Source organism: Hylobates moloch, unplaced genomic scaffold (genome assembly GCF_009828535.3).
Source record: "Hylobates moloch isolate HMO894 unplaced genomic scaffold, HMol_V3 SCAFFOLD_6, whole genome shotgun sequence".
Lineage (NCBI taxonomy): Eukaryota > Metazoa > Chordata > Mammalia > Primates > Hylobatidae > Hylobates > Hylobates moloch.
In genome coordinates this window covers 91,996,915-92,010,229 of record NW_026652281.1, presented here as the reverse complement: position 1 = coordinate 92,010,229, position 13,315 = coordinate 91,996,915, and the positions used below count along the sequence as shown (strand labels likewise).

Sequence of the window (13,315 nt, the reverse complement as noted above, 5' to 3'; positions counted from 1 at the left end):
TTGTATTCATGAAGGAACTCACAGAACCCAAGTGGGAAATAAAAAGATCAGCTCTCTGTAATGATTACGGAGTTGCAGCTTACTCACCATCTGGCTGTAAGCCTTCGGTGTGGAATGTAACTCAGTCCCATATGAAATGCTTAGCAGAGGGGTGTTGTGAACTAAGGAGATAATGCCTTAATGCATGATAATCTTTCTTTAGGGGGAAAAAAGTCTAAGTAAATATGAAACATAATGCATTACAATTAACACACAAGCAATACTTCAGGATTTAGAAGAAATTGTGCAAGCTGCCTATAATACACGGAAGTATTGCAGAGAAAAAATATAATGAGAATAAATAACTTATACCATATAGGTGAAAAACAGCTATTACAAAGCAACATCTATTCATTATAGAAACTAGGAAAAAAATCCCATGTAAGTAAAAAACTATTAAAAAAAAATCTGTATTCCTACTAGCAAGAGTTAAATACTCTGTTTTTCCAAATCTTTTACTTTGTACACACAGACATCCAAATGTAGGTGTGTGTATCTCTTTTTAAAATAAGATCACGTGATGTGAATCCATTGGTCAGAAAAAACAACAAAGCATCAAATTGGGTGTATTATTTTTTTTCTCTTGACAAAAATGTGTTAAGTATCATTATTTTATATATCACTAAGAAAAAAATGCTGTCAATTAAAGTAGGACACAAAAGTGATTGTGTGAGACGCTAGATCCCAGAGGTGTTAAAATGTTAAAAGTTTCTTAGAATTGAGAACATAGATAACTACCACATTCATGTGTCAAAGCTCAAATATATCATATTTAATGGTTGTATAGTTTCCACTTTATGTTTTGTACTATTATGTTTAAATCTCCATGGGCAATCAAATTTGTATATAATTTTTCAATATTATAAACAATATTACAATAAATAATCTTGTATGGAATCTTTGAGTATATCCTTATTTTCATAGGATAACTTCCTTTTTTTTTTTTTGAGATGGAGTCTCGCTGTTGTTGCCCAGGCTGGAGTGCAATGGCTCAATCTCGGCTCACCCCAACCTCTGCCTCCCCGGTTCAAGCGATTCTCCTGCCTCAGCCTCCCGAGTAGCTGGGATTACAGGCATGTGCCACCACGCCCAGCTAATTTTGTATTTTTAGTAGAGACAGGGTTTCTCCATGTTGGTCAGGCTGGTCTTGAACTCCCGACCTCAGGTGATCCACCCGCCTCGGCCTCCCAAAGTGCTGGGATTATAGGCGTGAGCCACCACGCCCGGCCCTCAAGATAAACTCTTGTAAGTGAAACTGTTCTACAAAAAGATATGGGTACTTTTAAGGGTTCTGATACATCTTTCAAAACCATCTTCTAAGAAAGACTGCAGCAGTGTATAAAGGTATCTATCTATATCTGTCAACGCTAGGGTTTTTATTTTTAATATTTACCAACCTAACGTGTGAAAAGTGGTATCTCCAGTGTTAATTTCTGTTTCCTTGATTACTAACAAGGTTGAGCATTTTATCACTGAGAACTTGGGCCTTGGAATCAGACAGACTTAGGTTTGTATGCTAGCTCCCTCAATTTTAAGCTATGCAAACTCAATTTCTCAGTCTCTTTCCTCCTCTACAAAGTGGGTTAACAATGTCAACAAGAATTATATGACATACACAATGTTGTAACATTTAAAGCACTTAGTACTCTGCCTGGCACATATTAGCACCCAACAAATATGATTACTTGTTTACCTTAAAGCGGAGATGTGAGGCTCTCTTCTCTTCTTCAAATCATCAGACTTGATCATGAAAAGAGAGAAAAAAAAGGGATTTCCTTCACATAAGAGACACACAAAGGAGAGCAGTTTAGTGAGTGTTCTGGTCCTAGCATTGTCATTAAGAGCCCAGACTCTGAAGCCAGGCTGCTTAGGTTTAATACAGGGCCCCTCCATTGGATGGGTCTGTGACTTGGCAAGTTATTACCCCCTGTGCTTTATTCATTAAACAAACACGGAAGTTGTTATTATAGTCTAGTTTCTATGCCCGTTGAGGGAGATAGACAACCGACACAAAAAATAGATTAGTATAAAGATGGTGAGAAGTGCATAAGGGAAAAAAAGAAACCCACGGAAAGAAGAATGGGGAGTGCTGAGCCTGGGGAGTGGTTTGCAATTATAAACAGGTTGGCCAAGGTAGACTTCAGGAAGGGGAAAAAAAGACTTGAAGGAAGCTGGGAAGTGTGGCAAGGGAATATCAAGGCACAAAGCATTCAAGGTCCTGAGCATGAAGCATGCCTGGCCTATTCCAGCTATTGCAAGAGCAGAGAGGGAGAGGGAGGGCAGTAGGAGATGAGGCCAAAAAGGTAATAGTGGTGCCGGGCATGGTGGCTCACGCCTGTAATACCAGAACTTTGGGAGGCCGAGGCGGGTGGATCATGAGGTCAGGAGTTCAAGACCAGCCTGACCAACATGGTGAAACCCCATCTCTACTAAAAATACAAAAATTAGCCAGGCGTGGTGGTGCATGCCTGTAATCCCAGCTACTCAGGAGGCTGAGGCAGGAGAATCATTTTAACCTGGAGGCGGAGGTTGCAGTGAGCCGAGATCTCGCCATTGCACTCCAGCCTGGGCAACGAGAGCAAAACTCCGTCTAAAAAAAAAGTAATAGGGTACTTAAAGCCATTTTAAGTACTTTGGCTTTGACTTAAAGAAATGAGAAGATTTCTGAAGCAAAAAAAAGAAAAAAAAGTCATTAGAGTTTTTGAGAAATAACATTTTTTAAGATAATATCCACATAACAATTTTTCACATAATTTCAATTTCTTGAAAGTGTATAATTCATTGGATTTTAGTATATTCACAATGTTGGGTGATCATCAGCACTTCCTAATTTCAGAACTTTTTAACACTCCAAAAAGAAACCCTTGTGCCAATTTTGGTAGTCATTCCCTCTTTTCTCCTCCCCCCAGCTCCTGGCAACCACTTGCCTATTCTGGACATTACGCATAAATGGAATCATATAATATGTAGCCTTTTGCATCTGACGTCTTTCACTTAGCCTAATGTTTTCAAGGTTCATCCATGTTGTGGTAGTATCAGTACATCATTCCTTTTAACGGCTGAGTTGTATTCCATTCTATGGGTATACCACATTTTGTTTATTCATTAAATTGTTTCCACTTTTTGGCAATTATGAAGCTGCTATGAACATTTGTGTACAAGTTTTTATGTGAACATATTTTTACATATTTTTAATTATCTTGGGTCTATTTACATTTTAAAAGAATACAATGACTTCAGTGACTGTCCAAGCAGGTGACAGTAGAAGGGAAAATGGTTGATACACTAATATAATAATCCCGGGGAGACACAGATAGCTTGAACCAGGTGTTGGCTTTTGGCAGTGGAAGTAGTAAGAAGTGGGCTTCTCTGGATATACAGTGGTATGTCATTTACACTCTGAGAAATTTATTGTTAGGTGATTTCATTGTTGTTCCAACATCATCAAGTGCATTTACATAAATCTAGATGGCAGAACTTACTATATACCTAGGCTATATGGTATAGCCTATTGTTTCCAGGCTACGAACAACCTGGCATGTTACTCTACTGAATACTATAGGCAATACAGTAGGAAGTATTTGTGTATCTAAACATATCTAAATATAGAAAAGGTACAGTAAAAATAGGTGTTACTTTATAGGACCACTATTGTATCTGTTGAGGACAGAAAATATCATGTGGCGATCGCCTGTGTATTGAAGGTAGAGATAGCAGAGTTTCATTATGGACTGGATATAAGGTGAGAGAGGAATCAAGGATGATCTCCTTTTTGGCCTGAGCCCCCGGAAAGATCAAGCTGATATTAACTGTGATGGGGAAAACTGCAGGTGGAGCAGATTTAGAGGGAGAAGACCAGAAGTTTAGTTGTGAACTGAAGTGTCAGAAACTCATTAGACATCCAAGAGGAGGCAAAGCCATGAGACCCATAGAAATCTGTGTACCTAGAGAAGGAGGCCAAGCATTAGGATGCAGAATACTCTATCATTAAGAAGTCAGGTGGAAGAGGAAAACCTAGCAAAGGAGCTAATAAGAAATAGCCACTGAGGAAGAAGAGAAACCAAGAGAGCATGGTAACCTGAAAGTAAAGTGAAAAAAGTGTCTCCAGGAGGAAGGAGTGATATAGTAGGTCAAATGCTGCTGATGAGCCAAGGAAGAACCGAAAACTGATTATCGGATTTAGTAATGTGGAGGTTATGGGTAATCTTGACAAGTGTAGTTTCAGTGCAGTAGTACAAGCGAAAGCCTGATTAAAATGGGCTTACCAGAGACTGACAGGAGAGGAACTGGACATAGTGCAGACAATTCTTATAAGAAATTCTGCTGTCAAGAGAAGCACAGCAATGGGATGGTAGCTGAAAGGAAAATTAGGTCAAGAACTTTGTTTTTTTCTTATGAAAAGAACAGTTTTTTTTTTCTTTTTGTTATGTTGAAGGGAATGATCCAGAGAGAAAGAAAAACTAATGTAGTTTCCTCAACTGTGAAACAGGTATAGTAATGGGATTGTTTTGAGGATTTAATGAATAAATATAAAGTACTTAGCATGGCATAAAGTATGCACTCAATAATGCTTGCTTTAAAAAATACAGAATACTGGGCAACTCCTAATGACAGAGTTGGTTATGGGAGTTGGAAGATGTCAGAGACCCAATTATCAAGTCAATTCATACCACAAGCAAAGAAAAGGGCATGGATGAGGATTAAAGGGGCAGATTTTACATCTACTGTCTTAGGGTGAAGAGTTCCTGTCCAAAAGGGATCAACAGTAAAAATTATTCACAGTAGAGTTTCACCAAACTTCCATGTGGATCCAAAGTAATGGCAGCTCCTTTCTTTTTTCAATCACCCAAGGCTCTTTTTATTATTTTGCCTTTTATCTTCCAGTTTTTTTTTTTTTTTTTTTGAGGTGGAGTCTCACTTTGTCACCCAGGCTGGAGTACAGTGGCGCGATCTCAGCTCACTGCAACCTCCGCCGCCTGGGTTCAAGCGATTCTCCTGCCTCAGCCTTCTGAGTAGGTGGGATTACAGGTGGGTGCCACCATGCCTGGCTAATTTTTTGTATTTTTAGTAGAGATGGGGTTTCACTGTGTTAGCCAGGATGGTCTCCATCTCCTGACCTCGTGATCTGCCCGCCTCGGCCTCCCAAAGTGCTGGGATTACAGGCGTGAGCCACCGCACCCGGCCCTCTTCTAGTATTTTTAATCTTCCAAATTGCATTAAGTTGCATTAAGTAAAAATTATTCTGATGTTTCAATTTTAGTAATCAGATGCATATGGCCCCAAATCAACAAGAGGCCAAGGGTGCCATAATCACAACAGCAGGTAACTGTGGTTTTTAATTAACCTGTGCAACCTTACATGGAAAGCAGTTTAGTTTTCAGCTTTCTGAATTAACAGTCATATCTTTCATGTATTTATCCTGGTTAATTCAGTCATATGTATAAGGTCCAAAGACAGAAAGATCTGGGGAAGGTCAGGATACATCCATCTGACCAATCAGCTCTAGTGTAAAAGAATAAGAGAGAGAAATTCGTTATTTACTCTCTTATCCCAGATAAAATAAAATGGGAAAATGCAAAAAAAAAAAAAAAATTATTCTTCATCTTTTTCATCTTTCTTTTTCTTTTTCCCCCAATTTGAAGCACAGATGTCCCTGAGGTTTACAAAGGATTTCTAAGAGTGATATCCTCCAAGTACCGAAAGATATACCCCCAAAGTGGGGAAACCAATGACCTGTATTTCTATACCTAGACTAGGCTGTGTCTTCCAGAGTAGAAAAACCAATCTTAAAAAAAAAAAAAAAGAGATAGCCTTTTCTGCTCAATTAAACTGTCCACCAAAAAAAAAAAAGAACGGATTTAATGCTTTGCCCTACTGCAATGTAGAGCATACTGTAATATAGCAAGTCACCTGAAACAAAAACATGAACTCAAAACTTTATTTTATTTTGAGATGGTATTTTGCTCTTGTGGCCCAGGCTGGAGTGCAATGATGTGATCTTGGCTCACTGCAACCTCCACCTCCCGGGTTCAAGCGATTCTCCTGCCTCAGCCTCCCAATAGCTGGGATTACAGGTGCGTGCCACCACACCCAGAAAATTTTTAAATTTTTAGTAGAGACGAGTTTTTACCATGTTGGCCAGGCTAGTCTCGAACTCCTGACCTCAGGTGATCTACCCGCCTTGGCCTCCCAAAGTTCTGGGATTATAGGCATGAGCCACCACACCTGGCCCGAACTCAAAATTTTAAATGGTAATTGTCTCCCAACGTACAACTCTCTTCATCATCATACCACTTACCCACATGTACTTAACCCCTATGTTTATAACATACTTACTCATCAGCTTAATTTGTTTCTTCACTATCTCTATCACCGTCACGTTCACCCCTATTATTACTTCTGGCCTGAGCAACGGGAAAGATCACGTTGCTATTAACTGTGATGGGGAAAACTGCAGGTGGAGCAAATTTAGAGAAGACCAAGAATTCAGTTTTAGACTTAAGTGTCAGACACTTACTAGAAATCCAAGAGGAGGCAAAGCCATGAGACCCATAGAAATCTGTGTACCTAGGGAAGACATTATCACTCTCTCCATCCTGCAGATGAAGAAACTGAGAAGTCTTTGAGAGTACGGAGCCTGCACTTTGAACACTAGATTTTAAAGTCTTACAAGGCAGGCACAGTCTAAGGCTTCCATATAATTACAGCACTTAACACATAGTTAACACTCAGTAAGCTTGGTTAAATGAAGGCATGCTCTTAACAATGTCAATGCAAGGACCGTTCAAGGCAAACCCACCCTTAAACCTCAAGTCTAAAGGTATTGAATGATTTCATAGACAATGAATTTCTAAGCTGGAAGAGTTAATCTGGCAGGGGAATAAATACCTGCTGGAACTTATATAAATCATTATACTTCTCATGGAAGTCCAAGTTCATCAGTTCCTTCTGAAGCCCTTCCAAGAAGTCTTGGCTTTGGATGAAGTTTGGGATCACACAGTGAAGAAAAGGGTCCGTGTCCATGACAATGACTTCTGTTGGAAGGAAAACATTATCTATGACTTTTTTCCTTTTGTATTTTTGACACCCGAGTAACATAGCAGAGCTAATACAAAAGGGGATGGTCATGAATTTTGGGGAACCTAATACTTAAAGTCTAAGATCTGGGGAAAAAATCATAAGCTCTGACCTTTCTTCTTTACCCATTAAATACTACTTTTTGAAGATACCATGCTTACAACTCCAGTCCTTGAGATGAGTGATGGGTGATGTCACTAAATCAAGGTTCCTACTCTTTTTTTATGTGTTTCAATGATTACATATTGAATTGAATGTATTTTAGATTTTTAATTCATTTCCCTCAAACTTTGGGTAGCACATTAAATGAGAGTAGCAATACTGGTCGGCAGTTTCCCTGCTTTTTCTTTTCCCAAGTTACTGCCAGAAGCATTTACTACTTACTGTACTTAAAAAAAAAAATCAGTTCAGTTCAGGCATAACCACCTCTAATTCCTTGATTTCTACCCCAACATTTACCCACTGCTTCCGGCTGGCTAGATCACCTTCCTGTAATCATCAGCACCACCTACCAGGTGCCAGGCCCATTATCTCATTCAATCTTTTTAACAGCTCTGAGGGAGACATTATCACTCTCCCCATCCTACAGATGAAGAAACTGAGAGTACAGAGCCCGCACTTAAACACTATGCTATCTTTTTCTATAGGCATCCAGCCTACCCAAGAATCACCTCTTCAAAGCACTTGACAACGGAAAGAAAAATTACGGCAAACTCTAGAGGGGGATGCCTGGCGCATGAAGCAGAGCGCTGAACACATAAGGTAATATTTAAAGCTGAGGCTGGAATCGTTCAACGTAGGCTCCTTTCCTTGGTCAACGCGCGTTTATTTTCATACATCATGGAGTCAAACTACAGGCGCGTAGAGACGAGTACACTAGGGAGCCGAGCTGGCAGCTCACGGCAAATGCCCTGGCTAGACTCCCCTGGGACAGCCGAGCAATGCCCTTGCAGGAGAAATGACATCAGCCACTCCCGTATTTGTCCAGATGTGTACTGGGCCTTACTCAGGGAAACATTTACTGAAGCCTGCAAGCATTAGTGTGTCGCTCCCATTCACCGACTTCCCGAGGTAAATATTATGAACTATCCCATTTTACTTAGGAAGCAACTGAAGTTTAATAAGGTTAATTCCATTGCCCGGCGACGCCCAATCGGGGGAGAGGATTCTAACTCAGTAATCTGTGACTCCAGAATGCAACTATCTCTTGCATACCCTCTGCTTCCCAAAACTCTCCGGCCTCCATTTCTCCCTCTTCTCACGTTTCTAAATTCAAACCGAATTTGGAGTGAAAGGGAGCAGCAGCCGAGGCAGGAGGGTAGGAGGTGGCCAAAGTCCTCCAAGAGCCTCTTCCCTTGCGGCCCCGCTGCCCAGGGCTGGGCGTGAGTCCCAGGGCTTTTTCAGAGGTCCCCAGACCTCTGCGTGGCGGCCCCTCCCTGAGAGCACCCGGTTACCGTGACTGAACGGCGTCCTGCGGCTCCAGGCCTCAGCCACTTGCTTTTTCAAGGTTTCTTCCGTAACAGCGTCCGAAAACTCCGCCATCACCTCCTTCTTTCCCTTTTTTCCCACCCGGGCTGGGCCGGGCTCCGCTGGCCGCTTCCCATTCATCCTCTCCCAAAGTACAGAGACAACCACGCCACACAGATCAAGACGCTACTTTCCTGAGGGGACTGCAATTCCCGGCATGTCCCCTTTACCTTGTTTCCCGGCCCTACCCAATGCGAAGCACCAAAGTAAGAGAAGGCGGAACCTATACCCGGTTTACCAATGGGAGCTCCAGCTATTGCAGCCATCCCACCAGCAATTGGCCCACTGGCGCTCGGTCTGGCAGGCCACCGCCCCTCTACTTCCTGCCGCCAGAGGCTCCGAGTTCACTTCCGGCGTGCCTACACCTCCTCTTGCCGTCTCCTGTTAATGGCGGGCGGTAGCCGCTGAGGGGGTTGCAGATAACCGCTTTCCGCACGGAGAAAGTCTCCCCTGCCTGCCACTTTCTGCTCGCCGCCAGCGCCGGAGCTCGCCAGCATGTCTGTAGTGCCGCCCAATCGCTCGCAGACCGGCTGGCCCCGGGGGGTGACTCAGTTCGGCAACAAGTACATCCAGCAGACGAAGCCCCTCACCCTGGAGCGCACCATTAACCTGTAAGTGCGGCGCGGCCTTGGCGGGCATTTCTCTCGTGAGCGCTCCTATAGACTCTCCGACGCGCCCCCGGCTTTTAGGCGCGCTTCACGCCTCTGCACCTCCCGCCTCCAACTCCCGCTGGCGGATGCGCGCCTCCTCCTTCCCTCAGGCCCCTTTCTCATCCTCCAGCCTCCAGGGTTTGAGTCCTTTTATGAAAGGAAGGCTTGTTCCCATCCTATGTATTCGGTCATAATGGGGAAAACCAGAGTTTGCTTTTAACTCATCCTTTCCCCACCTCTCCAGAGGTAACCAACTTCAAAATGTGTGTTTTTTTAATCCTTCCAGTGAAATGTTTATGCTTTCGCATCACGTATATGGTATTGCTTTGTGAGTGTTGATGTGATACGAATGGTATAACCTAGTATCATTTTTGCAGATTTCACTCTGACAGTAAGCTTTCGAGATCTAGCTGTAATGCCTAGGTCTAGTTTTCTTCCTTATAGGTGCCACTTAATATTTCAGTTTATGAATACAACACATTTTATTCATGTGCTCAGGGCTGTCTCCCCTGCCCCATGCCTTATGCCTTCGCGTCGTCTGATGTCTCGATGCCGGCATCCCAGGCACCCCAAGTAGGCCCCTCTTTGGGAGTAAGGATGCTGCTATGGTTGGGCTTTCAGACTGGAGGGAACCAGAATTTTGTACCAGAAAACCCATTGTGGGCTGTGTTTTATTTTCAACACCTTTCTGTTTCAACAATTCAAACCATTGCATTTCAAGGTCACTCTCAGAAGCAGACTCGCTGTAGCAGGTAATTGGCGTTTGGGGTGTCTTAATCAAGAAATTGTCAGTAATGCTTTTTAAAATCGTTTTTGAGGATTTGTTTTCGAGGCAACGCAGTGCCTCCATTTTCCTGATGGAAGAAAGTGGCCAATTTATGCTAGTCAGGGTACAAGTGCAAGGATTTGGTGGTATTGATGTTTTCGTAAGGCAGTTTAGGTGTTTCTCTGTTTTATATTAAAATAAACGGACATTCTCTCCCCGTCCCCCAACCAAAAGTGATTTGAAGTTGAAAAGATGGTTAACATTGTTTTATTTTGCAAAACGTGTTGGCTTGGAAATTTAGATAATGGAAATAGTGGGTTTATAAAATTTGGAATTAGTTGATAGTTGTGTGTATAAAAGTCCTCAGGAGTGGCGGCTCAGGACTGTAATCCCAACACCTTGGGAGGCTGAGGTGGGAGGATCACTTGAGGCCAGGAGTTGGAGATCAGTCTGGGCAACATAGGCTGTCTCTACAAAAATTTTTTTAAAAATTAAGAAAAAATCCATCAAATGGTAAAGGCAAATGTTATCCTTTTTAAAAGTGTGAAAGCACAGCTTCTGAGTTACTTTCAGTGGTGATTAGAACTAAAACCCACAGTCTTTTCTTGTTTTGTCTTGATTACTGAATTAATTTTCATCAAACCATTTTGTAGAATTAGCAAAATAGTTAGCTTTCAGCAAGATATTTTAATCTTCGCTCTATTAAAATTATGGGTTGATGTACAGTACGTTTCCTCTCCTGTGTAAATACAAATATTCAGAAATAATCATTGTGTTGTGAACTTAAGTTCACCTGAGTTAATATTAAGTTGAAAACAAATGCCCTCTCCTCCAGTATATTTTATTTTAGGAAATATTGCATGAATGCCTACTTTGTACCAGGCACTGTGCACAATACTGGATATACAGTGGTGAGGAAGTAAGGTGTAGCCCCTGCTTTATGAAGCTCACAGTATGATGAGAACAATATGTATGTCTGGGCTGGCACTCTGATTTCACAGGTGAAAATTCTGACATTTCATCTTGACATCTCCTTACTGATATATTGGAGCTGGCTCTTGCAACAGAGATGTGTAATGGCTATCCTTAATTCTAACTCAGGTTGTGAGAATTAAATGTTAATATATGTAAAGCGTTTAAAAAAATTGCTTGGCACATCGTGTTATGTAGCATATCTGCTGCTGCTATGGATGATAGTTTTAGATTTAGCATTGGGTCTACCTGGGACGTTCTTTAAATTTTTAAAGCATCTTAGAATGGTATATTTTAATTATTTTAGAGCTTTTTCATATGCCTAGAACTTGGCTTCTGGAATTAAAGTAATTTTTAAAGTTTTGGCAACCTTGATTTGTTCCCCTTTCAAGAATGGCTGAGTGGGGTAGATACAATAATGTTGACTATTAATGTCAAGGGCTTTTGGTAGAATAGATACCATGAATGGGCAAATGTGGCCTAAATTCTTACTCAAAGGCTTCTTGCTGTAAGTCTTTAATTAAGGGCTTACGACATGTAAATATGGAATTTTTAAGTATCTTTAAAGAAAAATTTGATCCTTATTAGGCAAGATGAAAACTGTCTTTAACAGTTTGAGCCATATTTTAAATTCTTGGTAAAAGAAGAGAGTTTTCAATTAAGATATGGTAGGTAGAAGATTCAGATGAGGAGAAGGAAACAATAAGGAGACTGAATAGAATAAATGCCAAAGGCTAGTAAATAGGTTTAGAGGACAAAAAGAGAAAGTAGAAGAGTTGCTGTGAAAAGGAAAGGCTGTGGTGCGAGAAAAATCTGAGGATAGTTGACTGAGAGAAATAGAAAATAACTGGAGGGATGTTGATGAAAAGCAGTGGCTTAGTTTTAGAAAAAAGAGATTAGCCATTAGCACCCATAATTAAAACTTTCTGATTAGATTAGTAGTCAGCGGAATGCAGGGGAACATTAATTATTAGCCAAATTGGTAATGTTGGAATAGCAGCCATGGTCTAAAACCAGAGGATTACTAATGTTCAGATAACCATTTCTCTAAGCATTTAAGGATAGTGTTATCTACACTTGAAAGTTAAAGTATGGAGGAGCAGCTTGATCTAATGGACGCTCTGGCTTTAAGAGTCCAGAGAGCAAGATTCCAATCTCTGCTGTCTCATTAACTTTAGTTATGTAACTGTACAAATCCTGTGTCTCTGAGTACAACATATGCACTTTTTTTGTACCATGGTTTCTTTATGCTAATGTCTGTCATGGTAAATTACATTCTTCAGTTCTCATGTTAGATGTTTGTCTTTGGATCACAGGTACCCTCTTACCAATTATACTTTTGGTACAAAAGAGCCCCTCTATGAGAAGGACAGCTCTGTTGCAGCCAGATTTCAGCGCATGAGGGAAGAATTTGATAAAATTGGAATGAGGAGGACTGTAGAAGGGGTTCTGATTGTACATGAGCACCGGCTACCCCATGTGTTACTGCTGCAGCTGGGAACAACTTTCTTCAAACTGTAAGTAGTGTTGGAAATTAACAGCAAGACAGTTTTTAGTAGGATTGTTGTTTATGCAGCTCTGGAATACAATTTTAGCCCTCGGTCATTTATTTCAACAAACACTGCTGTTAATGATGTCTTTAGAAAGAGAAAATCATGAGTAATTTTTCTCCATTGCAGTGCTCATTTATTTTCCTAACTAGTAATCTGTATGTTTCTGTATGTTGATGTTAATGATTCAGCTTGGTAGAAACCCCATGGAATAGTTGAGTCCAAGATCAATGTCTAGATGTCATTGTAGCATTACCAAGAACAATTGATACTTCTTTCTTGGTATGATTAGCATTTCCTATTCTTAAGATGACTTAGGTTTTTGTGGATAACAGTTTAGTGTTTTATCATTTAAGCTCCTACATCTCTCAAACATTTGATCCATAACTGTTTGACTAGATTATACCAAACAGAAAAGTCTCCAATACTTAGATGACGTTCTTGAAAAAGTGTCCCATTCTTTAGGCCTAAAGAATGTGATCCATTCCTCTATGAGCATTTCTAGGCTCCATTATCATCAGATAGCTCCCAGAGAAGAGATTGGGATGGACTGGTGGTTAGCAATTTTATTTATGTTTGTGCTATGTTATATATTCTGTTCGTTTAAAACTAGGGTTTATGTGATGGGTACATATGGACATAAAGTTGGAAAAAATAAACACTGTATACTCCAAAGGTGGGGAGAGTGAGGGGGAGGCAAGGGTTGAAATACTTCCTATTAGATGTTATGTTCA

At 40.9% G+C, this 13,315-nt stretch overlaps 2 protein-coding genes across 4 annotated transcripts in view; one reads left to right on the top strand and one right to left on the bottom strand.

Annotated features, from left to right (window-relative positions):
• The window catches only part of OGFOD1 (2-oxoglutarate and iron dependent oxygenase domain containing 1), a 26,314-nt gene extending 16,926 nt beyond the window's left edge, over positions 1-9,388 (bottom strand). The window contains exons 1-4 of one of the 3 annotated variants that reach the window (XM_058441003.1): positions 9,253-9,388; positions 6,928-7,073; positions 4,305-4,394; positions 1,733-1,779 (exon numbers count right to left, since the gene is read on the bottom strand). In XM_058441003.1, coding sequence (XP_058296986.1) covers positions 1,733-1,779; positions 4,305-4,394; positions 6,928-7,062 — 272 coding nt within the window. In that variant the 5' untranslated portion in view covers positions 7,063-7,073; positions 9,253-9,388. Of the gene's footprint in view, positions 1-1,732; positions 1,780-4,304; positions 4,395-6,927; positions 7,074-8,570; positions 8,904-9,252 lie in introns of those variants that run through there. The other 2 variants (XM_058441002.1, XM_032157380.2) reach the window with 2 other exon arrangements.
• The window catches only part of NUDT21 (nudix hydrolase 21), a 22,554-nt gene continuing 18,230 nt past the window's right edge, over positions 8,992-13,315 (top strand). The window contains exons 1-2 of the mRNA XM_032157379.2: positions 8,992-9,254; positions 12,348-12,548. Coding sequence (XP_032013270.1) covers positions 9,139-9,254; positions 12,348-12,548 — 317 coding nt within the window. The 5' untranslated portion in view covers positions 8,992-9,138. The remainder of the gene's footprint in view (positions 9,255-12,347; positions 12,549-13,315) is intronic.